Here is a 26,657-nt window from a genome sequence, read left to right as displayed (position 1 = left end):
TAAGTTAATTAAGTTAATCAGTGTCAGTCGGCAAGAATTTATGATGCCTTCACAGTGCATCGAGTTGTTTTGGCAGCACAAGAGAAATGGGACAAGTAGGTGTAGCCAGATGTTGCTGCTTTTGATTCTTGCACATCCCCATTTTACCCACTCCGTAAATTTTTATGAGACAAGGCAGTGGCTGTAGGATGGCGTTAGCACTTCAGGAAGTGCAGGGACCCTTAACTAGGGACAAAGCTCGCTGACACAACCACAGCAAACATGCAGTCACTGCTCAACAATGTTATCAAAGTTGAACCTGGGATTAATGTTCATTACATTTGTGGGAGGTACCGAACTGCTGAGCAGAAGCTAAGAGTCAACGGAGGTGAACGGAGGAAGCCCAACCTTTCAAATTTCCTTTCAGGGTAGAATTGCAAATGCAACAAAATGTGAAAGAACTTGCCTGCATTTGAAACATGGAACTTGGTTTTATGAATTTCACAGTAACACTTGAATGGCATTTTCCCTGCTGTCCTGAAAAATGTTGACCCTTGCATTTGCTTCAGTTTATCATATTAAATAGAAGATGGTATGAATCAACTTCAGAGTCATAAATTAAGCTTCATATATTTCTTTTTTCCCGACAGCTTCATTAAGATATAACTAACAAACAATAAGCTGCATATATTTAAAGTGTATGTTGTGACATATGTTAGCATATGTCAAATAAAATAGTGACGCTACAGCCACAATGAAGAAAATGAAAATAATTTAGAAGTTCAAATTTTCCACATACTCCTCAGTAATCCCTCCCTCTCACCATTCTTCTACCTTGATCTCCAGTGATCTACTTTCTTCCCGTCATCACACATTCAGCATAGTTCCTAGACTCTTATATAAATGGAAGCATACTCTTTTTTTGCCTAGTTTCTCTTTGGATAATTAGTTTGTGATTAATCTTTATTGTGGTGTCAACATCGCACTTCTTTTTGATGAATATGATTTTACTATCTAGAACCCAAAACCCCAAACCACTGCCATTGAGTTGATTGAGACTGACCCATGGACACCCTTTTTACTAGGGCAGACAGCCTCATCTTTGTTGCCAGTTTTTGGTTAATGAAAATAAAAAATGATAGTTTTCAATTATTTTATTTAAAAAAGTAATTGTTACTTTAGGTCAACTGAGAGCTTTACTTATCTCCTTAGTGCTATGGATTTTAATTTGCTTTGTTATGGTTATATGGTTGGCATGGTTATTTGCTCTTATAAATACCACAGTCTGGGAAACCCAATGAGGAAGTTGCGTTCTGTTCTATTGGGTTACTATGGGTCGGCATTGCCTTCACAGCACACAAGGAGAGCAACAACCACCATGCTCTGGCAGTTTACCACCTGTACAACCACACACAGCGGCCCTGCTTGGGAGAGATGGATGGCTGAGCAATAGGTCCCGAGAAAGAGGAATCAACAGGTGGAGGCAGGGAGAAAACTACTAAGTGTTATATTGTAGAAATTACAGACAAAAATACATTTTTAAAATTCAGCATGATCATTGGGCCAAGTGAAGAATCAAATGTGGCCCAATCTTAATGAAATAGGCACATGCTTCCAGGTAATGCCCTTGGGAAATGATTCGTCTTTGGGCCCCACATCTTTCTCCAGCTAATGTCATGTGTTGCTGTTTTTTTTAATGACAGAGAGTACTCAAAAGGGTCATTATATTCACCGAATCTACTTTTACCACCTCCCATTTATTCTTGTACTCCCTCAATCAGATTTCATCCAGTTACCCCAGATAGACATATCGTATTCAGGTTACTAATGATCTGTATCTTGCTAAGGCTAAACACCCGTTTGTGACTTGCTTGATCACTACCTCAGCAGCAACCAACAGAGTTCATTATGCTCTCGTTGAAACACTTCCCTCTTTCGGCGGATCTTTTCTTCGATCTCCTCTCTGTTCTTTGCTGCTTCTTCCTTCTGCCCTCCAGAAATGCTGGAGGGCTTTATAGTTCTGTCCTTGGTTCTCCTTGTTTTCCTGCCCACACTCTTTCCTCGTGTGGTTTTATTGACTTCTGGGGATGGAAATTTTGTTTTTTTCTACCTCTCTTTCTATCAAACACTACCCACACCCACACAGATTAGACCCAGCATTATTCAAGTTTACTTTTAGAAAAGAAAAGTAAATCCAAGCCCCTCAGGACCAATAATGAAAGTAGCGATACCAGGAGGATAAGGGGAAGGTGTGGGGAGAAAAGGGGAACAGATCACAATGATTTAAATATAATCCCCTCCCAGGGGAATGGACAACAGAAAAGTGGGTGAAGGGAGACATCGGTCAGTGTAAGACACAAAAATAAAATAATTTATAAATTATCAAGGATTAATGAAGGAGGGTCGGGGGAGGGGGAGGGAGTTGGGGGAGCTGATACTAAGGGCTCAAGTAGAAAGAAAATGTTTTGAGAATGCTGATGGCAACATATGTACAAATGTGCTTGACACAATGGATGTATGCATGGATTGTGGTAAGAGCTGTATAAGCCCCCAATAAATTGATTTAAAAAGAAAAAAAAAGAAATGAAAAGTAGCTTTCCCCCAAATACACAAAATCTTATTAATAGCATGTTCATGTTAGCATACTGTGAATTTAGAAAAACAAAATCAGATTAAGGAGACTATGTACTTACAAAATGGGGAAAAATAGTCAGAACTGTTCAAGATAATAAGGTGACATGAATACCAATTGATAATTATAAAGAAGCATTTGAAATACTTGAAAATATATTAAGTTATCAAATAATAAAGCCATTTAGAAAAATAAATTTCAATCTACTTTAGCAAGTTAGTTCTTCATCACTTAATATCTTTTCTAACCTTGCTTATAAGAGTGAACTTTAATCTCTACATAAATACCCAACAAGATTTTACTTAAATACTGGAACTCACTGAGTCATGAAAATTATTCAGAATCCTCTCATATATATTGACTTTAAACTTGCATAAAAACCAAAGCCATTTCCAGAGATTCGATTCTGATTCATAGTGTGATCCTATGGGACACAGTGAAAGGACTCTATAGGGTTTCTGAGGTTGTAAACGTTTACAGAGACAGACTGCCTCATCCTTCTCTCATGGTATAGCTGGTGGGTTAGAACTTCTGACCTTTCAGTTAACAGCCCAACACTAACCTACTATACCCCCAGTGCTCCTTCAAAAGGGATATAAACTGCACGAAGCGAACCATAGAAATGTACTATGGAAATTCAACGTAGGCACATAAATGGAGTGTTTAAAGATGCTGATCCTTGCATGATAACCTTAGCTTAGTTGTGCTGCTAAACTTCAGGAAGCTGGATTTCTCTAATTTTCCTTATAACCCCAAACAAAAATGTCTGCCCATAATTCTGCATTTAACCATAACTTCTCTAATATGAGGGGGAAAGGAGAACTTAGGAAGATATATTTATCTATGTGCATTTGGAAAGCTGACCAAAAGAGCTGGTGAACTTCCTCCTTGTGATTTTTCACATAATGGAACAGTATCTCATGCTGATTTGTTCCTTCTTCTCATCAGTGGCATTCACAAGCCATGTGTTAGAGCATAACACAGAGTTGACACGGTTTCATTAGACGGTTAACATTTTCTGCAATAAAACATTTTCCAGCAAGAAAATCCAATGACACTTCCCCGTGATTGTTAATTCTCAGAAAGTTGCTCCTAATACTCTCCCCATACAAATCCTCCTTCTTGCTTTAAATTATCTTGTGGTCAGGGGAAGCAGATAAGCCACTCAAATAAAATCTGTATGCACTCTCTTGTTACTAGTTACTGTTTAGTTGCCCACACCTCATGTTCAAGAACATTAGACTACTGTGATTCATAGTAGGGTTCACCTGGCCTGTGTTCCTCATCTGCTATAGTCCAGGAGCTTTGCTGAAACCTCTTCAACATCACAGCAACTCAAAAACCTCCACTGATAGAGGAGTGGTGGTTGTAGTTGAAGTGCATTGGTTTCTGTGTCTACCACATGAGATTTCTATTATTGAGCAACCACTGTTCTCAATCTGTACATAAGAGCTGGCTTCTCCAAGGATGATCCAGGGACTAGCATCATTGGCATCACCAGGGAGTTTATTATAAATGAAAAATTTCAGACACAAACTTGTACCTACTGAATCACAACTCCATCTGATACAATTCCTAGATAATGTATACAGTACATGCATTCATTTTAGAAGACTGTTCTAAAAAGACTGTTCATTGCCTAATTGCACTTTTTTTCATGATAAGAAACCCTAAATTGTTTACTCATTTATCCAAAGTCACATTTGTAGATATTTAATCTTTCATACAGATTCCTTATGGTTGGTATCTTCCTATATTGTTAAGCAATAAGACAGCAGATACCTTGAAGAAGTCGGTCAGTCTGAAAATTATAATGAACTAAAATATAGCAGAATAAAATTTATTTCATCACCTCTGGTAGTTCTCACAATGTTTTTCATATATGCAGCTTGTTTGAAATCAATTGTTCAACTATCAACTGGAAATGCTTGTATTGATTTATAGGGATGTTGGATGTTAAAAGGTTATACATGCTACCATATAGTCAATAGTTTAACACAATTGCAGAATTGGGAGGTACTGCATAAGATGCTAGATAAGATGATATAAGGGTTTTCTTTTTATCAAGAGCAGCTGCTGAGGGTGGTAAAACACACACACACACACACACACACACAAAAGCAATTGTCCTGGCCAATTCTGATTGATGGCAATTTCATGTGCAGCAGAATAAAGGTGTTCATAATAGGGTTTTCAATAAATGATTTATCAAATGTAGACCACCAGGACGTTCATCGAGAGTGCCTCAGTACACGCACCTCTCCAACTTTTCTGTTAGTGGTTGCCGATGCTAACTATTTACACCAGGATTTTCATACTTTAGGCCTGGAAATTATGGAATGTGATCATTATTTTGTCTGATCTGAAATATCTAGTTCATTGTGATATCCCAGTCTAATCATTCTTCAGGTTATTGGAGTTCCAATGTCTTACAACTCAATACCATCAGAAACTCAAACCCAAGCTCACTGCTATGGAGTCATTCGGTGGCGTAGTGGGTTACTGGGCTACTAATTACAAGGTCAGAAGTTTGAAATAAGTAGCTGTTTGAAGTCTCCCAGCAAAAAAAAAAAAAGGCTTTTTACTCCCATAAATATTTAGTCTGAGAAACCCAAAGGTGCAGTTCTACTCTGTTATAGGGTCTCTCTGAGTCAGAATTGACTTTATGGCAGTGAATTTTCAATCATGATAATTATTTTGTTTTACCTTTTTGATCAGAGAGAGTGATAGTCAGCTCTCAGAGTAGAAAGTTTGCCTGTTTATTGTATGCTCTGCATTACCTGTGGGTAAATGTTCAACTTGCATGCAACGAATTTGAATTTGCTATTCAAAGTGGCTACATTAACACATGCACCTTCATGAACTCTACAACCTTATGCTTATTTTAGATAAAACTTGCAGCACAAATGGATCTGTCATGGAGCTGATATTGAAGACAGCAACTGTCACCAATGCCATCGACTGCCATTTCCCCCGCGAGGTGTGCAGAATGTCCCCAGAGAACACACAGACGGAATGGGGAAGTGTTAGGCAACTGCGGGAAGGGTTTTGGAGCACCAGGCCATTGCTGTGACTAATTTTTCTTTCTCATCTATTCCAACAACTGATAATGTATGAAGGGCATTTGACAAATATTACAAAATGGCTTAGAGAAGTGGAACTAATTATCTTCATTTAACCATACTGTGTTCTACTCTATTGCCTCTCTCTCTCTCTCTCTCTCATTTTGAGTTAAGGAATCATTAACAAAATAAATCAAAGTAAGCATATGCTTGACGGAGGAGAAACATTGGTGTAGAAGAGTTCCTGTGATTAATGACCAGAGCATTTTGGTGCTCCAGACTGGAGCACACCCTTTCCTCCAAGTGCTGAGCAATCACTCTCCACTTTACATCCTCTTCTGTTTGTTAAACTTATTAATTGCCTGTGATCCACTGCCTACGCCAGTGGTCATTACTCATTAACTTCTCTGCCCAAACCAGTGTGTTAACTTAAAGTTTTCTGATGACAGGGAAGCACTCTACTGAATCTATGCAAGAAACCATGAGGAAAGACCCTTCCTGAATCGAACATTATTCACAGATAGTCTCTGAATGGAGAAAACAGTACAGTGGATAGAGAATTACGTGAATAAGGAAGTTTTGGATAACACAGGGAGGAGACCTTAGAAATGCTTTGAATCTTATACTTTCTCGGACTTTTTGGATCCTTTGATGTCTGCCTACATGCTATGACTTCACAGGAGGCATACGCATCAGACATGGAGGTTATGGCTTAGGAAGGGAGGGTGCTAAGGAAATCTTCCCACACGGTTGCTTTTGTGAGGTGCCCTTGAGTCGGTTCCAACGCATACCAACCCTATGTCTAACAGACCCAAATGTTGGCAGGGCCTGTGCCAGCCTCCAGTTATACAGATGTTTGAGCCCATTGGGTCAGCCACTAAGGCAATTTGTGGTGTCAAGGGTTTCCCACTTTTTCGCTGGCCCTTTACCAAGCATGATGCCCATTTCCTGGGGTTGGTCTCTCCTGATAGCATGTCCAGAATTCCCGAGATGAAGTCTCCCCATCCTTGCTTCTAAGTAGCATTCTAGCTGTCCTTCTAACATCGATTAGTCATCTGTTAGTAGGCACCATTGAGTCATTGCTGACTTAAAGCCACCCTACGTTGACAACAGAGCACAATACTTCCAGTTCCTGAGCTGCCCTCATAATTATTCTTTCCTCTGAGCCCATTGTTGCAGTCACCGTGTCAATCCATCTGTTTTGCTGTCCTTCTGCTTTACCAAACATGATGTCCTTCTTAGAAACTGATCTCTCCTGACAACATGTCCAAAGCATGTGAGATGGAATCTTACCATCCCTGTCTCGAAGGAGTCTTCCCGCTGAATGTCTTCCAAGACAGATTTGTCTGTTCTGGTAGTACAAACTACTTTTAATATTGCTCACCAGAACCATAATTCAAATGCGCTGATTCTTCTTCACTCTTCTTTATTCAATATAGAACTTTCACATGCCCGAGACAATTGAGAATACCATAGCTAGGGTCAAACACACCTTTGTCCTCAAAGTAACTTCCTTGCTTTTCAACACTTTCAAGAGGTCTTGGGCAGCAGATTTCACAATGCAACACATTTTTTGATCTGTTTACTACTGCTTCCATGAGCATTGATTGTGGATCCAAGCAAGACAAAATCCTCAACAACTTCAATCTTTTCCCAATTTATCATGATGTTACCTATTGGTCTAGTTAGGAAGATTCTGGTCTTTACGTTGAATTGCAATCCACACGTAAGGCTGCAATCCTTGATCTTATCAGCAAGTACTTCCAGTCCTCTTCATTTGAAGCAAGCCAAGGTAGTTTTGAGGGAATATTGCCGTTTATAATGCCTTCCTTCAATCTTGATGGCACATATGTCATAAAGCCCAGCTTGTGGGAATATTTGCTCAGCAAACAGATTGAAGAAGTATGGTGAAAGGATACAAACCGTATGTACACCTTCTTCTCAACGCTATCATAGTTTGCTATGACCCACACGGTCAAAGGCCTTTGCAAATTGTCATCTTGTCAGCTCCAAATCCTGATCATCCGTTTGTCCCGAGTAGAACTGTGTGCTGCAGCGTTTTCCCGACAGTGATCACTTGAAAGCAGGTGACCGGCATTTGCTGCTGAGGCACGACTGGGTGGATTCCTCACTATTACTCTTTTGGTGAGTAGTTAAGTGTCCATTCATCAGCGCTTAGCAATCCCTATCACCCAGGGACTCCTAAATGAGAGTGGGTATCAATCAAGCAGACTGGGCAACAATAAATGTAAGGTACTCGATCATCGTAATGGGGGTTTCTTGTGAGTTAGGATGGCTGTAACACAGAGCAGGATTTAGAAAGCTCTGCTGGTCACTAGATTTTGACAATAACATTGCGGAAATGTACTTTCAACCCCCAAACAATCTCATCATGAATTTATATCAATGAACTATTTTACCAGCCTGATAAGAGAAAGGACCTCACATTAAAAATAGAATTAGTATCCAAGAGTAGGGAGTATAATAAAAAGCAAGCTATTATCCAAGAAAGCCAAAAACGGTAAGGCTTACCCAACGATAAGCCTTAACTTGCTCTTCACGATGGCATGTTTTGACTTGTGACTCTGGTGAGCGCCTAGATGTTTCCAAGGCTTTTACTGTGTGTCAAAGAGGGGGCACAAGCTTAAGATTTCCCTCAAGTGCTGGCGATAACCTTGAGTTCAAAGCAGTTCCCACGTAGCCTGAGGAGATCAACAAATTGCACTAGTTCATTCTAGTCCCAACAGAGTCCTGGTGGTGCTTTCTGACAGAGGAAGATCAGGTTAACTGCTCACAGGAAGATTAATAGCTCCAGACACTCTAAATAGGGCTGCTATGTGTCAGAATCAACTCAGTGGAAGCAAATTTGGTTTGGGGGCGTTCAATGAAGTCACAAGACTTCAGTTTCTTTTCTCCTTGGTTAGACTGAGAAAGGCAGAGAGAAATAGCTTGTAAGACAAATTTATAGAGGAGATAGATAATCTAGTGTGTAAGAGCAAGAGGTTTTGTGTCACGTTGCTTGCATTTGAATTCTAGCACCGTCTCTTCCTGGCTGTGTAAACTTGGGGGGGAAACTTAAACCCTCCTGCTGTAGTCTTCTCATCTATAAACTGGAAGTTACAGAATCTACTAATAGGGCAATTGTAAGGAATGGACAGATGAAGGCACGCACAGTGTTTTAAAACAGGATAAGAGCAAATGAAAGTGCTCCATACAAGTAAATACATGTGAAAACCCCACTGCCACTGAGTCGATGCCAACTCAGAGCCGCCCCATGTAGAGACTATACATCTTTAGAGGAGCAGTTCATTCAATCTCTCTCCCTAGAAGCAACTGGCGGATTTGAACCACTGACCTTGTTGTTAGCAGTCTTAACCTTGTTAAAGTTTAACTGTGTCAAACTTAGTTTTTGCCACAGCACCGCCAGGTGACCAAGAGTCGGTATCAAATCACCATGAGTTGGACTTGCAGGCAAGGATTTGTTTGAATGGTTTAGTTTGGGAGGTTTACCCACTTCTGCCTTATTTAAGAACCAGTAATAATTTTAAGATTTTCTTCCAGCACTTTAAAAGTAAAATAACATGGCTATGTTGCTCCAAAAATTCCTACCGACTATTTATAGCTGCTATTGAGTGATATTATATTAGTTCATATTAAATCACACTGTTCTGCATAAAGCAGAGTTTTGGATTTCATGCTGTGGGAAAGATGATTAGCTTTCCACTGAAATCCATTCTTTCCCCAGGCAGACAGCTAGACTGTGTTTCCCAGACTCTCCATGCTAAAGATTATAGAGTTACCCTCAGCCTGATTTTCCAAACTATTGGCTGATGATACAAAGGAATTCGCTTATTTGGGGGCCCAAGTGGTGTCATGGGTTCTCTATTGGGCTTCTATCAGGTTGGTCAGGAGTTTGAAACAGCAAACTACTCTGTGGGGAAAGGACTAGATTTGCTCCCCTGTGAAGGGTTACAGTCTTGGAAACCTGTCGGAGCAGTTTTACTCTGCTCTCTTGGGGGCTGTGTGTCAGAATCAATTCCATAGCAGTTTGAATTCGAGTTTTTTGATGCTCAAGTATATTTATTATGAGTGTAGCATACTTGAGCAAATATATACACCATATTACATGGTCTTATTAAAATCACATGGGAATAGAGATGGCTTAATTTTGTTTTAGTACTTTTTATGTGGTCAAATGTGCTGTTATGTGCATTATTACTCAGAAGTTTCACAATCATCTATGAAAAATAGTGGCATTGTGAAAACATATGTAAATATAACGTTAACATCACCATAGTAAAGTAAATAGAGAAAACTCTAGTTGAAAAGAAATAAACATATACGTCACCCTTGTGATATCATTCAATAGACGCTTCAACAGAACCATTAAAACACAAATGGAACAAACCCAGGACTGATGAACCTATACAGGCCACAAGTCAAATAAGGGTTTCAGAGTGGAGGGGGGCGAGGTACAGTGGGTGAGGGAGGTATGTTAAAGGGAGACCATATCAAAGAGTCCAGGAAGCAAAAGAATGTTTGGAAACTTATTGTGGTAGCAATTGTACAATTCTGCTTGATGTGATTGAACTATGGAATGATATGATATCTGTAGTAACTCCCAATGAATAATAATTTTTTTAAAAGCAAAATAATTACACAGAAGTTCAACTTCAAAAATGAGGAGGCAATAACTAACTTTGAAGGTTAATTTTGGTGGTTCAAATTACTAGTAAGAAACGTGAAAGATAACATTAAAGTTGTCCTTACCTGCTAAAGATGACATATTAATTATGATACCACCTTCACCGCCATTTTGCTTGCTCATGTAATCCAAGCCAAGATAGGTTCCACTGATAACAGAAACCTAAGTCAGAGGTATAAGTGGGGAAAAAACCAACATAGCCGTTATCCTTTATTATCGATTCACATACTGAAAGTCTTGTTATTACCAACATCTAGAACATCTTATCAATACAAAGTCTTGAAGGGAACTTTTTCTCTTTCTACTTCCTTTTTAAAAAAAAATGCTTATCAGTTACTCTGGATTTTTCGTCATTTGCCAAATGGTTGTGGAACATCTCACATTGCTGTAAACCCTGCCTTGTGCTGCCCAATATGAAGTCTATGACAGAGGTTATGTTTAAACACTGTTTTGTAATTTTAACCAACTATTCATAATCTTCAAGGATACCATTCATCCTTTTTCTTGTCTAAGTATTACTCACAGAATCAGTTTACCTTTCTCTTAGCATTTGATTTGAATGTCTAGCTCTCTCCCCTTCATCTACTCTTGGACCATGAAAGGATGCTTGATTCCCTACACTCTTCACTATCCCTATTTGTATTTCTAGTGAAATTCCATTTTGCTTTTGCATCCATCTCTCCTCCATGTAGTACAGGTGTTCTTCTCAGCTTCAGTTTCAACACGACCTATCAAATCCATTTGTGGAAATCTCATTCTCTTTGCCAGCTGAGGAATGCACACACGATTAAGTTTTGGTCAGAGAGATCCGAGGAAAAGCTGGGGAGGTAGGGGGACTGGATTGTTTCTGCTCCAACATTTTTCTTGCTATTAAGAAACCCAGGAAGAGTTGGTTACATTGCTAGGTACGGATGCAATAGCTGAAACTAAGCCTTCACAATTCAAACATCTTAAAGGTGAAGTCAAAGGTGCCCTGTGGCTCAGTTTGGGGCTGCTGACCTCAAGGTCAACAGTTTGAAACCACCAGCCGCTTCACTCCCCCCCACCGGGTAAGGACAAGGCTTTCTACTCTCTTAAAGAGTTACAGTCTTGGGAACTCACAGGGGTAGTTCCACTCTGTCGTATAAGGTCGCTGTGTGTCACAATTGACTGGATGGCAGTGAGTTGAAAGACGAGTCCACTTAAAGAATGGCGGTTGGGAGGGATGAAGAGAGAAGGGGTCCTGATCAGAACACAGGGCATAAGTATCAAAAACCCTGGAGCTCTCTCTTGGGTGAGATCACATGATTCTTCCGCTTTGAATGTCACTCTTGTGACTTAAAATTTAGTCTTTAAGAATACCTGTCTTTCATTTAAGTGTACTCATCATTGCTTCTCCCTATCCACTTAATAGCTTAATCTGCGTTGCTTCTCACCTCCCAATACAAGCACTTTCCTGTTTTCATTCCAGCGTTTTAGAATTCCGCACTTTACCAAAAACAATTCTCGAGATGGAAGTGATATATGGCTCCCTAGGAATGCGTCTCTCTTCCAGTTCAGACTTTTGAAAGTGGAAATTACTCTTTTTATTTTTAACAATTTAATTCTATTTGGGGGGGCCTTTGAGTACAATAGAGAAAATGATACAATGGATAGCTAATTGAAATTGAGGGCAATTTACCTTCTTTCCAGTAAAAACATTTCTCTTGGGGGTTTTCTGAAGCATTTGGCTATGCTTCCCTTACTTAACAATGGGAGATTCTTTTCATGTAAGCCATATGGCAGTTTGATAAAGTAGGTTTAAGAGGAATGAGTAAAATCTCCATGTGCTCCTTAAAAAAAGTAAAACTAAAACATTTATTATTGATACAAGAGGAAAAATGTAGATGGCTAAAATTACTGAAGTCAGTTATATTCTGTTAGTTTCTGAACAAGTCTCTAGCATGTCTGAACAGAATTTCTATTTACATGTATTGGCGCTATGCTTTTATTCTCTGGTATTTACAGCTTTGCTGACACCTTGCTTTTATGTTTTCAACATCTATAAGATGCAGCCAGGTAGGAAATTAGGGAAAGTTTAAGCTGCATTTTTAATTTTTAAAAAGCAGGATTTCTTGCCAGGTCTTTAGTGGAGTAGAAAAAGGGATTATTTTTCTCGTGCATTATCAGCTTAAGCACTGAAGGAAAGCGTTCTAGGGTGAATCTATACACAAGATCTAATGCCTTGGCTGTGTGTATATGTTTTTAGTCTCTTTCTTTTTACTATCACAATATCTTATTCTCAATCATATAGGAAAAGATTTGTTAGAAAAAGAAAATATTTTAGTAATGATTTGAACTTACATTCTTGAGCAATAATTTACACTCACATTTTACAAGTTGCATTATTATAATATCAAACAGCAGTGTTTTGGTATATTTCCTGAAGTCTAAGAGGTAGAGACAGGAAGAATTTAAGGCACTCTTGTAGACTTCAGTAATTTCTGTCATCTCTATTTTTTCCCCTTTCAAATATGCACGGGATAGTGGAAATGAAGAAAATGTCAGTTTTGACAATTTGGAAAAATAAGTGCAATATTATGCAGCAAAACTGCACTGGGTATTTTCTGTACATTATAGTTCATATTAGTTTAATAATCCTCAGAGGTAAGGAGCTTCTCATCCATCTTCATCAATTAGGAAATATATTGTCAGACATTAAATAATAGCTTATAAATTGTAGTCAAATTCATTTGTAATTTTGACTAATTCCAAATGCCATCCTTTCTATTGAAGATCTTTAATGAGCTAGTGTATTTTTTATAGTAATCATCATCATCATCAGTGGTAGCTATCTAATTGGTTTAATTTTCATACACTGATAAAGAAAGAACTGAAACTATAGTTACATGTCCAAATTACAGGGTAAGTCTCACCGGAGAGTGAATGAATTATTTTGGTTTATTAAAGCTTCTAGAAGTTAAAATAGAAAAGATACATTTTAGGATTGTCTCATTAACTTATTCTACTTCTGCCTAATTGCTAGAGTGAACTTATTTATAATTTTGTAAAATCTCTTTCATTCGTGAACATTCTTGTGGAATTTCAGCAGCTTGGAATAAGGCGATTGGCTTCAGACTAGTGGAGAACCATGGAATGGCCTAACAGAAAGAAAAGACTAGGAAGAGGTTTTGTGTGTCCTTTGTGTGGCAAGAGTGGTGTGATTGTGTGAGTGAAGAATAAAGGAGAGATATGGTTGGCAAGGTGTAAAAGGGGAAGGACAGATGATATGTTTGGTAACATTGCTGCTTGAGGAATGTATCCAAGCATTATGCTAACGCACAGAATGGAATCTCCCCAAATGGAACAGATCATGTAGTTCCAGTTGATTGATCCAATTAAGTAGACAGCTACTGTGTGAGGACACAAAAGCAGGATTTTGTGTATACATGTGCATATGAACAAAAACATTGCTAATAACTTTTTTATAATAGTGAACATTCAGGAAAACTGTAGAGCTAAGTTGTTACAAGTTTTCAGAAGAGTGAGAGGCATTTGGTTAAGGGTTTTATCTCAGTGCTTATGCTCTGATGGGCAGTGGCTTAGAAACACATTCAAATCAGCACAGATAAAATGAGATATATCCAAGGAAGTCAACTCCTGCAGAGTTGGAGATTAAACATAAATGATTTTATAAACCAAAGGCAAATATTTGAAGTTCAGTTTATAGATAATCAAGTTGGAAGGACAATGATTGGTCAGATTCCAATCTAGACTTTAATAAGTGTAAGCAGGAAGAGAAGAAAGACTTTTTAAAGTAATATATGGGTAACAAAGGCCATGTGTTGTTTTCTGCATGTGAACTTAAACAAAACGGCCTTCGTCCCCGGGGGGAAGTAAAGGAGTAACCCACAGAAGCAGAGTCAAAGGGAAAGTAAAGGCAGGCTCAACATCAATGAAGAAAGGGCCAGGAGAGTTGGATATAGCAGAAGATGTCACCAAAAATGTCCCTGTTCTTTCATAATTTCCTATCTGCAAACAACGTAGGAACTTTCTGTCCTGGCGCAGGTGTGTACTCACCCTCAGTATGTAAAGTAAGTAATATATCCCTCTCATCTGTAGCAGAAAAGCAAATCCAATACTATTATCTTCATGATCATCTCTTCTCTTTTCACTTTCATAAACCTAAACAAACCCACTGTCATCGAGGTAATTCCGACCTACAGGGACCCTATGTAGGGTTCCCAAGGCTTTCTAACTCTTGCCAAAGACAACTTGTGAGTTTGAACTGCTACCATGTGATTAGCCTTCAATGCTCACCCAACAATGCCACTAGGGCTCCTAGTTCACTTTCATTGTTATTTATATTAATTGTAATCATTTCACATTGTGTTTTTAGAGAAAAAAAATGTCAGAAAGTCAGCTGCCCATTATGAATGTACCAATTGTAAGAACTTAATATCCTATTACTCATTATCTGTAAAATTTATAGGTACTACTGAACAAACTCTTAGAGATAGCATTGTTGTTGTGCCAATGAGTCGGTTCTGACTTGTAGAAATCTTATGCACAAAAGAACAAAACACTGCCTGGCCCTGCACCGTTCTCAACATTGTCCCTCTGCTTGAACCCACTGTTGCCATCATGACACCAATCTACCTCACTCCTCTTTTTCACAGCCCCTCAATTTTACCAAACATAATGTCCTCCTCTAAGGACTAGTCTCTGCTGACTGCATGTCCAAAGTGTGTAAGATGAAGTCTCACCATCTTTACCTCTTAGTGCAAGTAATGGGAGAAAGTTACTGTGCAATTTGTGCTAGTCCACTAGCACAGTTTAAATCAAACATTTTCCATCAGTTGATGCAGCTTTAGAGAGTGACATAAGCTTGTAAAAATGAATTCTTAAAACTTCCTGCAATTCCCAATTAGTTGTCTGCTTTTGTTGTTAGGTGCCGCCTGGTTGGTTCAAACCCTTAGCAACCCTGTAGATAGCAGAAGTTCCTGGCCCATCCCCACAGTTGTTGGCGTGGTTGCGCCCACTGCTTCAGCCACTGTGTCACTCCACCTGGTTGGATTTCTCTGTTTTACAGTCCTTCTAGTTTACCAAGCACAGTATATATTCAACACCTTTTGTCTTTGCAGACAAAGGATATAATTAAATTTCATTTTTAAGACATGAGGGATAGTCACCAAAAATTAAGAATAAAATGATAGTTTTCTTACTGGAAGAGAAAATTTAAATATATACAACTGAATTTAGTAAAAGACAGAAAAATAAAAGCCACACAAAAAAAAAAAACCAAAAGAAAACTTAGTAAAAAGAAAAGATGTACTAACGTGGATAAAGTGAGCCCTGGTTGTTGTTATTGTTCGATGGTGTTTGGTTGTTTCTGACTCAGGGAGACCCTATGTACAACCAAACAAAACACTGCCTGGCCTCACCCACCCTCACAATTGTTCCTGATAAAAGAGTAAAGAGTAAAAATAGACATAACGGATTAAAGTCAGAGATGAAAGCCAGATGTTCTCCATTGTGAGTTTTAAAAAGTAGATAATACAATATACTGTCAAGAAAAGTATTTATATTTCAAAATAATGCAATGAAAAAGATGTCCCTAGGTAAGTATGACCCAAATAAAAATGATAGGATGAACAATTTATATAAGGAACTGCACAGTGGAATCCAAAAGTCCAGAAGCAGAGAGTGGATGTATAACATAAGTTACCCAAAGATCAAGGGATTGTAGTCATCATCAGCATTTATATTCCAGATATTATAGGCTTTAAAAACCTAAAAAAGCTCCTAAATGATGGAATTACTAAGCTAGGTAAGAAAAATTAATAATTGTAATTGGAGATATGAACACCTTCTGTTCAGAAACTGATAGATCAAGGAGACAAAAGCAATAAGAAATATAATCAACATATAAACCTGATAGAAAAATTATAAGGGTAAAGAAAAAAGGATAATGGAATTTATAAGTACTTAATGTAGGTAATTAAATCAGATTTCAATTAACATGCTTCAAAGGAGTATTACATATTGATATGTTAAGGTAAAACAAGGTCTAGTTAAGAAATAGCAATATTCTTTACCTTCAGAAAATATTTCATTTTATTTCACTACCTTATTAGACTAAATCATAGAAATGTCTCTACGCAGGAAATTCATCTGCCATATTCATTGCCTAACTTGATAAAATGTTTTGAAATATTAGGAAAGAGTGAACTTCCTTAATGACAAACTAATTATTTAAAACGCTATGATACAAGGTATCTATGTCTAGGCACAAGAGCACGTAGTTTACCATCATCAAAACTGTACTAAAGATTCCAGCCCACTTAATGAGCTAAGAGAAAGAAATTTAAGGCATAAAGATATATGCCTTAGAAAAATCCAAGAATATCAACAGGACACAATAGTGAAATAAAAGTAAAATTTCAAACCAGATCCAAATACAAATTTCAACGATGCATTACAAAGTGTGATAGAATGAAAAGATTTTTAACAAACGATGAAGTATTTTGGAATAATCCTTATGAGAAATACAGAGACTTTTATAGAGAAAAACAGTTATATTGGAACAAAAGCTATCTGAAGATGGCCTAACATAATGAATAGTTTGGACTTAGCCTGGTAATGATATAGGTCTCTCCAAATTAATATATATATTTATTTCCAAACTAAATAATAGATTTCCAATCCGAATCCCCAAAAGATTTTAAGGGAAACTCCATAGATATAAAGCTATCTTGAAACACAATGACTTAGGAACACTTTAGACAGATTTTAAGGAAAGCAGCCAAAGAGTAAAATAGCACACTTTGTTCTCAAGTAAAGGATTTGAGGCGTCTGTCAAGTGTGGGAAGCAGCTTTGTTCTCTTCTCAAGGGGGAATTTACAGATTCAGCTCTTGTGTGAGGTAGTATAATTCTCATTCCCTCCAGCAAAGTATATTATTACAGAAACTCACTCTTTATTATAATTTTAATTCATTTCTTGTCTGAGCACTATCTTGAAGACAAGACATGTGTTGATTACTAAGAGAAGAACAAAAAATACATATAACTAGAAAGGTTCCGAATTTTAAGCAGTTCATAAACTTCTACAAGGATATCACAAAGTGCAAGGTCACTCCATGTGTTTGTATACACACAATGTCACCTTGGACCTTGCATGACCTTGCTTTGCAAACCTAGAAGGACTTGTCTTATTGAGGGCCAAGGCTCCCCAGGCACAGCCTGGCTCTAATACTCCACCTTGGTTAAATTTTAAATGTACTAACTCCCAGTGTCTTCTGTCAAGTGTGTTTGTGAAATGTGATTAAACTCATGATATAAAGGATAAAAGAATTTTTCTTCTTTGATTCTACCTTCTTATAAGATCATGTAGAACTATATAATCATCAACTCTCATAGAAAATACACACGCAGGTAGGTAGAAATTACATACATAGAGACCTTCAAGATAAAAATCTAAAAAATTAAAATGTTCAATAGTTACTTTGTGTTTTGCCATTCTTAATGTTTAATTAAAATTTATTTCTAAACTAAATAAGTTAAGACAGAGATTCAGAAATCTTTTCTATAGAAGTTCACATAATAAATATTTCTGCACCGTGTGTCGTTGAGTCTTTGTTCCAACTACTTTATCTTCATTATGTTGCTTTATGAGCATGAACGCACTCGTAGACATGTGCAAATAATGACTGCGGATCTGTTCCACTATGAAGTTATAGACACTCCAATTTGAATGTCGTATTTCGTATTCTTGTTGACTTTTTGTTCTAACCATTAACTATATAAACATCATTTTTAGCTTGTCCTCAAACCAAACTGACTACCCTTGAGTCGGTTCCAACTCCTAATAACCCTGCAGGACAAGGGAGAACTGTCCGTGTGGGCTTCTGAGACTGTAACTGCAGGAGTTGAAAGTCTCCTCTGTTAAGACAAAATTACATTCATAGGGATGATGTAGTTTTTAAATATGCATTGAAAACACATTTTTATTTAATATTTCATTACAGATTCATTTCAATAACAAGGAGTCTCGAGTGCCTTCCTAGTTGTGGAAGGGAATGCTTTTTCTTGCTTATGTTAAGTTATTTCTTTCTATCTTGACATTATTATAGGTTGTCATTTTCTCTGTAGGTACATAAGAAACCTGATTTTGTCGATTTTATAAACATCATATTCTTGGACAATTTCAGGTAAAAGTTATGTCTAACAGAGCTTACCAAATTAATCTGCAGCGTTTTTTCCCATTGTTTCTCATTATTCACTCCAGCATTATTGACCAAAATGTCCAGTCTTCCAAAGTGATCTACGACTTTTTTAAACGTATCTAATAAAAAAAAATATTATAGATATCATCATACTCCTCTTATACACATAGATATTGTAGCCCATGTCATGGAATGATTTTCATTTATCTACCCGCATAGTGAAAATTACGTTCACAAGCTGTACCTAAATGCCTTTCTTCTCAACATGTGGTGGTCCATGTTCAGCAGCATCACAGCTACTTGGGAGCTGGTTAGACATGCACAGTCTACAGCACCACAGAGTTAATAAATCGCAGTTGATATTTAACGGTACCTTAAGGGAGGTGTAGGCACATGAAAGTTCAATAGGCCACAATTTAATGGACTAAAGTTTACAAAATAAAGCATATGAAGTAAGAGCTCGGTCTCTCTGTGAACCTAATATCTATGTCTCTGCCTCTAAGACGGTAGGAGGGGAGCTCTGGTGGCGTAATGGAATGTCTGTTAGGCTGTTAACTGCATGGTCAGCTGTTTGCAACCACCCACTGCTCGTCTCGAGAAAGATGAGGCTTTCTATTCCCAGGAAGATGTACAGTCTTGGAAGCCTACAGTTCTACCCTGCCCCATAGGTTCACTCTGAATTGGAATTGACTTGATGGGAGTGAGTTTGGCTTTGATTTTGTTTTTAAAGGAACAGTGGACTCCTGTTGTTTACAATATGGCACACATGCTTTTTACTAAGCCATATTAGGTGATACGGTGTTACAGTAATGCAAGATTTCTTTTGTTCCATTATGATCATTCAGAGATTTTGATATTCTGGTAAAAGAGAAGCAAAAGTCTATTGTTCCTCCAGTTGCTATTATTTGATTATAGTCACATGTTTGAAAGTTTATTCATTTTTTCGCATTACTAATACTATCTTGAATAAAAGTTATATTCAACCAGACAAAGTTTGCAGATTTTGAGGCTAACACAAAACTTGTTAATTACTTCATTGCTACATGTTCAGTTCTCGTGAATCTTTCTTAGCCAGTCCTATTTGTACTTTATCACCTGAGTGTCACATAATTCATTATTTTTCAAAGCAGCTTTTAATATACAGGTAGTCCACAGTTTTGAGTGTCTGACTATGGACAATTCCTACCTCTCTTTAATGTTATGAACATTTGTCCTCATTTTGAAATGACTAAATCAACTCCTACTTCAACCAATGCCTATGCTTTTAGATTCCTCATAACAATCCCAATCACTTGCTGTGCTTGTAGCCATTGTATCATTGCAAAATCTCTTAAGTTTTTTCTCACACTAACTCAACCCCTTAAACATATTGCCAGCGAATCAAATCTGATGCATAAAACACCCTAGAACCAAGCGAACTGCCCCATAAAGTTTTGGAGACTATAAATATTTTCAGGAACGGACTGCCACTTCTGGTAGAGCAGGTGATGGAGATGAATCAGTCACCTTTGGGTTGGAAGCTGAGTGCTTCAATGATTGCAACATAGTCTTTATTATACTAACCAAGCTCACTGCCCTTAGCACTCATTACCCTCAAGTTGATTCCTATTTGAAGTAAGCCTGTAGAATGGAGTAAAAGTGATAACTCGCTACGGTCTTCAGGGTTTTAATTTGTTTCTGGGGCAGACAGCATTATCCTTTACCCTCACAGCAGCTGGCGGACTTGAACTTCGGATCTTGAAGTTAGCCCAACTCAACCCACTATGTCACTAAAACACCTTTCTTACACTAAAGTAAGATAAATTAAGAGCCTATGTACCTGTTCTGAATTTACTAATTCTACTTAGCAAGACACACTTAGATCTCATTAGCATTCCAGGAACTATCTATAGCTCTATTGAGTTAAAACAGTTTCCATTGTTTTCTTTCTACGGATTCTACATATATTACTTTTATCAAGCCAGCTCGGGTGATGTAGGCTATGCATTGTGCTGCTAGTCACAAGGTCAGCAGTTTGAACCTACCAGCCACTCCATGGAAGAAAGATGTGGCAATCTGCTCTGGTCAATATTTACAATCTCAGAACCACTAAGGAAATGCTCTCTCCTGTCCAACAGGGTCACTATGAGTCAGAAGTAACTCAGCGGGAGCCATTTGACAGATAACAACTGTCAACTGTTTTTCTCGCTCACCAAGCACATCGCCAGCTCAACATATGAAGTTCTTAAAAGAAAAAAATAGGTGGACATAAACTTCATTTTGATTGAGACAAAAATAAAACAAGCAAAGAACAATCTCTAGACACATTTAGGAGGACATGAGCCAATCAGTTCCCAAACAGATAAATAACCGTGCAGGTTAGTGGGATAGCGTTATCAAGATGTTCAAACGAGTGCCTGGACATGTATTGCACTGCATGGAAACAATAGCAACGATACTCCAAACTTTCTCATGATGTTTAAAGACCGCTCCATAAAATGTTACACTGGCTGAGGTGTGCGTCCTTCAGTAGAAACCAAGTAGGGAATACTCAAATTATGCTTCTTGTATTGTGTTTTAAGTATGCTCTATCTTTCTAAACTCCACATCAAGAGCCAATGCTTATTGGAAACAATTGATAATGCATCCTCTTATTTCTGACCTACTGCAGTGTCTTAATATGTACTGTCTAGCTTTCACCCTGACATTGTATGGCAATCTGTATTATAATTTAACTAATCTCTGTTAACAATTTATTCACATGTGAAAGAAGCTATTTCTAGATCGTCTCCAAGAACCGTTGCACCTCTATATTTTTATTTCAATGATGTCACCTAAGACATGTGTATAAACAGTTTTAAAAGTTGTAGGCAGGCAGAATTAAATTCTGAAAATGAAAGAGAAATAGTGTCATTTTCCTTAGAAGAAATAAATGTTGATATCCAAAAAAACATGTGGATTTCTCACGACAAACGAGCCTGCCCACTCGCTCATGCGCCTGAGTTTCCTCCGCCACAATCACCTATCCTTAAAAAATAGATTATAGCCGAGACACTAATTTTCAATACTGGGAAGTAAAACAATTAATGCCAAATGCCATATGTGAAACAACATCCATTCAGAAAGAAACGGCTTTCGGGTGCTTTCTATTGTTCTTTATTCTGTCAGCATGCATCTTGCTATCATTGACCCAATAAGTCATATGAAGCCAACAAATCCTTGTCCTGCGGTGAAATATGTTCTACTACACTGCAGTGTTTATGGATTGATTCTGTTCATGTTTGTAATCGGTGTTGTATGTCTTGGTTACAATTTCCAGATTTTAGTTACATACTTTTCTTTAAAATAATTTCATTTGAGAACTACTCTCTTCTAATACACCAAGTTTTACTTTTACAGGCAGAACATCTTTTTTTTTCTTATTAATTAATTTTAAAAAATCATTTTATTGGGGGCTGACAGACATCTTAAAAGTCCATAAGGAATTCATGCCTCCATGTCCCTTGAATAACAGGCACCCTAGAGTTCATTTTATGGAAGCGTATTGACCCCTTGATTAAAAAAATCCCTAACAATTTAATTCAATCTCTCTGAAGGATGTTTTGGGAAACATAGAAACCAAAACACCAAACCAGTTGCCACCTCGTCTGTTTTAACTCACAGTGACCCTGTTAGGACAGAGAAGAACTTCCCCACCGGGATACCAAGGCTATAAATGCTGAAAGAAGCAGACTGCACATTTTTCCCCCAACCCAGTTTTTCAGACTGCTGAACTTCCAGTTCACAACCTAGTGCTTCGACGACTGCAGGACCATGTAATTTATAAGGGGAAATGTTAAAAAAAATCACGTTTTATTTTTACTGGGGGAAATTACTATTTTTTTTTATGTAAACCTTTTAGGCCTATATATGAAAAAATCTGCCCATTGTCTATAGCAGTATTTCCCATGGTATCTCACAAGTAGGTGGTCTATTTTAAGTGAGTGGAAGGAAACAGGAAAGCCTTGAGCAGACTTTGATGGAGACTTTTCTTCTTCAGTCGACCCCTCTAGCTAGCTATCGTTAGTTTAAGTTCCATCTCACAGGGGAAAACCCAAAGAACATCTGGAGGAAAGTGTGTAGCATGTGCAGAATTATGAACTTCTAACGTGTTTAAAAGAAAAACACAGCTACGTTTGATTGCCAGCATCACCTCTGTGCCTTCCAGCTTTCTGGAAGAAGTGGCTCGCAACAGTCCTTCTGCCTGTTTTCACTTTCCAAGTTCAGTCTGCAATCTCATCATTGAATAATTACTGTAGCAGCAGTCTTTGGATATACAAAGGAATGTTGATTACATTATGTGCTGCCAAAGGACCAAAAGAAAAGGCTTTCTCAAGAAGTCTTGGCTTTCCTTAGGTTTTATGTGATTGGGATGTCAGTCAGAGACATCACAGTCCAACCTATTTTTGAATCTTAAAGGTAGAAGTTGCGCAGGAAGACAGCCCAGGTGCCTGCCCATTCCAGAGGGCTGCTTGTTTAGAGCATGTTAGGCGATGATGGCCTGAGCGCCCAGGTTTACCTCTCAGTTGTGCCTGGTCAGCGACATCACACTGGATGAAGAGGGTTTTCTGAGCATCAAACAGTTCATCGAAAGCAGCTTTACACTTGATACCCGCTTCCAGATTCCAGTCCACCAGCGCTACCTGCACACAAAAGAGGAGAGGTGCTGTTCAGCTCGGGAGACAGACAGACGGACAAACCATAAATAAACAAAACGTGCCCTCTTGGAACTGGAAGCACACAATGAAAGAGCGAGTTCTCCCGCGGCCAGTGCTCCAGATCTGTTCAAGCCCCGGAACCTCAGCAGCTTTCTGGAGTGGCAAGGTGGGCACTTTGGGCACAATCCTCCAATCTCCCGGGGAAAGGGTGCGGGGGAGCCTTCCGGCGAGTCCCACCAGGGCAAAGTTTTGGGGCCGCTCGCCTCGCTTACCTTGGCGCCCTTCTGCAGCAGCGCTTCTGCAGAGGCTCTGCCGATCCCTTGGGCCGCGCCCGTCACCAGCGCAACTTTGCCGTTCACGTGCATGTCGCGGCCGCAGCGTTGCAGAGGCGGGCGAGCTGTGCGTCCCCAGCGGCTGCCAGAGCTTTTATGGTCCCTGCGCGCGCGCCTGCAGCCGCCAGGCGCTCCTGCCAGTGGGCGGGGAGGAAACTGTCAAACCAGAGCCAGGGAAGCCCTCAGGGTGTCACCTGCCCCGGAGCGTTCCGGGTCGCCACGCTTCCAATCCTTTCCTGCTTCCCTGGCAAGCCGAGTTGGAACTCTCCCCGCAGTCTTAGGATGCAGGACTGGCGACGAAATGACAGGCAGGAAGCAGAAAGGAGAGGGTCTCTAAAGCAAAGGTTTTTCTTCAGTGTCCTAAGGACCATTTGGATAAAAGTAGGGTAGAAGAGAGGTTTGTGAACTTGGATGGCTCCTCCTCCTCCCCATCCTCCCCTACAAGAAACGATCAGAAACAGTCACATTTGAGGGTTGTTCCTCCTTTGTTTCCGATTCTGTGGGAATTCCCATTTCAGAGCCAAGGGAAGATAAGAACACCACTGTCCTTTCTCCTAACTTGCCTAGTCTTGGGAGATAAGAAGTCCCTGTGCATAGATGGAGAAATCCTGACATATAATTTCAATGTTTGAGCTTTAAGGAATTTATTTATTTAATACTCGTGTTTCAGATCAATGTCACATGCATGGCCCCTTGCGAACACTCCAGAAAAAGTGCCAGCGTCCACCGGCCCAGGTCTTGCAGAGGTGTTGCTAGTTGATTCCAGAGTAGTTATGATGGATTCGATGAACTGTTCCTTCCTTCTATCTTACCAGCTTTGAGGGCTCCCGGGTTAACCGAGAACAAAGTACCTGCACTCTAGGGATCTGACTACCAGCTCTGGGCAGAGATAGATCCAGCGGGAATAGCGTTTTTTTTTTCTCCTGGCATCCCTAGCAGTGGTCACTATTGAAAAAATAATTATTTTCAAATCCAAAGCACTTTTATCTGACTCAAAGAGACCCTGTGGACCACAGCATGAAATACCACTTGCAGGGGCCGATGCCCTCCTCAGAATCGTTCTTGTGTTTGAGCCCATTGTTGCTTCTACCATGCACCTTGTCAATGATGTCAAACCCCATTCCACACTTTCAATGAGCGCGACAGAGAAGGCGTTCACTGAAGTTACTAATTTTCTTCTTTTTTCTACATTGTGGTAAATGTCTGCAGCCAAACGCATACATTTCAGTATTCTCCACATGGACAATTCAGTGACATGTTAATTATTGTTCAATCACCACCCTTAAAGGATTTGCAAATTATAACATCACCTTTTACCAGAACTTTGTGTGCCTTAAATGTAAAATCCTGCTCCCTTCTGCCTGATAGCCGCTAATAAACTTTGGTCCATATATATTCTATTTGCATATTCTAAATGTTTTATAAAAGTGGGATTGATCCTACAATCTTTGTCTTCTTCCATGTGACTTATTTCACTCAGCATGATGCTTTGAGGGGTTCATGCATGTTTCAGCACATACTAGAATTTCATTTCTCTTTATGGATGAAAAATATTCCATTCTATGGATGTACCATACAGCGTTTCCCAAAATAGGGGTTACCTCCCCCTGGAAGGGGTGCTGGAATGATCCAGGGGGACTGCATAATTAGATATGTGCACTACCCTGGATTAAGAGCTATAGTACAAAGGTATTTTTTTTAAAGCCATTTTATTGGGTGATAATACATATATCATTCCATAGTTCAAGTACATCAAGCAGTATTGTAAAATTGCTACTACAATCAGTTTCAAAACATTCCCTCTTAATGTAAGCTCCCCTTTACCCCCTCCCCACCCCAACCCCCACTGAACAAAGATATTTAATTGTCAAGATAGTGCTGAGTATTTTTTTGTTATGTTTTCCTTTCAGAAAAGGGAGTGGTTGGCCATTAAACTTGGGAACCTGGCTATTCTTCTGTTGATAGGCTCTTAGACAGCTTCCCCCTTTTGATCACTGCCAAGTAATGCTGCAGTGAGCATTGTCACCCCAAGAATTGATTTGAGTTCCTTCTTTATTTCTGTGCATATAGGACCTAGAAGTGGGATTGCTTGATCTTATGGTAATTTCCTGTGTAATTTGTTAAAGGAACTGTCACACTTGGGGTTCACTTTTAATTCTGTAAACTTGCACAATGATTGCAACAATAGGTTCAAACATGGGAACAATTGTGAGGATGGTGTTTAACCAGGCAATGATTTCTTTTTTTTGGTTGTATAGAGGGTTGGAGCCCAAGTTATTTTACTTACTGTAGTTAGAAAAATACCCCTTCCAAAATGCAGTTACTTTAAGGTACTTTATTTGTGCAGTCTCCAGGGAATCTTTGTAACTCACCCCATTGCTCAAACGAAGACAGGTTAGTCACGGATGTCACCTCGAAGGGCCAGATAATGCCGAGAGTCTTCTCTTATTTACCTGTTGGCAATTGTAAAGCAGGACCTGCTGTCTAGTTATAGGGGCCCTGGTGGCATAGTGGTTATGAGATGGGCTGCTAACCTCAAGATCAGCAGTTTGAAATCACCAGCCGTTCCTTTAGAGAAAAATGAGGCTTTCTACTCCCATACAGATTTACAGTCCTGGAAACCCACAGAGACAGTTCTACCCTGCCTGAAGGGTCAATGTTACTCACCCTAATGTCAGTGGCAATGAGTGAGGGCTGTGAAAAAAGACATAATGGAGACTGGCCTAAGACTTAGAAACCTCAATGTTTTGTTTGCTTGCTCATAGGCAACAATTGTTTCCTGTGTTATCCTGAAACCTAAGTTAATGTAAAATATCTATATGTGGCTTCCAAAGTATAACTCAAAACCTGAGGTATATATTCTCTATATAGTCTTATTTCAAACCAGACGTCACAAAGACAGTCTATTTGCACTGCTGCGGTTTCCTAGCTGGTATACCTTCTAGATAAAAACTTCTCTTTCTTTCAAACAAAACCAAACTCATTGCATTAGAGACAATTCCAACTCGTCGCAACCTTATAAGGCAGGGTAGAATTACCCCTTTGGGCTTCAGAGCTTGTAACTCTGTTTTTCTTTTCTTTCTTTTG

At 38.9% G+C, this 26,657-nt stretch overlaps 1 protein-coding gene across 1 annotated transcript in view; it reads right to left on the bottom strand.

The window, feature by feature from the left end:
• Positions 1–23,603, bottom strand: part of HPGD (15-hydroxyprostaglandin dehydrogenase) — a 29,950-nt gene extending 6,347 nt beyond the window's left edge. Inside the window, exons 1-4 of the mRNA XM_004696126.2 lie at positions 23,511–23,603; positions 23,100–23,223; positions 18,575–18,681; positions 10,444–10,540 (exon numbers count right to left, since the gene is read on the bottom strand). Of these exons, the coding sequence (XP_004696183.1) occupies positions 10,444–10,540; positions 18,575–18,681; positions 23,100–23,223; positions 23,511–23,603 (421 nt within the window). The remainder of the gene's footprint in view (positions 1–10,443; positions 10,541–18,574; positions 18,682–23,099; positions 23,224–23,510) is intronic.
• Between the last annotated feature and the right edge of the window lie 3,054 nt (positions 23,604–26,657).

The sequence above is a fragment of the Echinops telfairi genome, unplaced genomic scaffold (genome assembly GCF_000313985.2).
Source record: "Echinops telfairi isolate 266 unplaced genomic scaffold, ASM31398v2 ScPeMD7_9;HRSCAF=40, whole genome shotgun sequence".
Taxonomy (NCBI): domain Eukaryota; kingdom Metazoa; phylum Chordata; class Mammalia; order Afrosoricida; family Tenrecidae; genus Echinops; species Echinops telfairi.
This window is presented reverse-complemented; position numbering and strand designations above follow the sequence as displayed.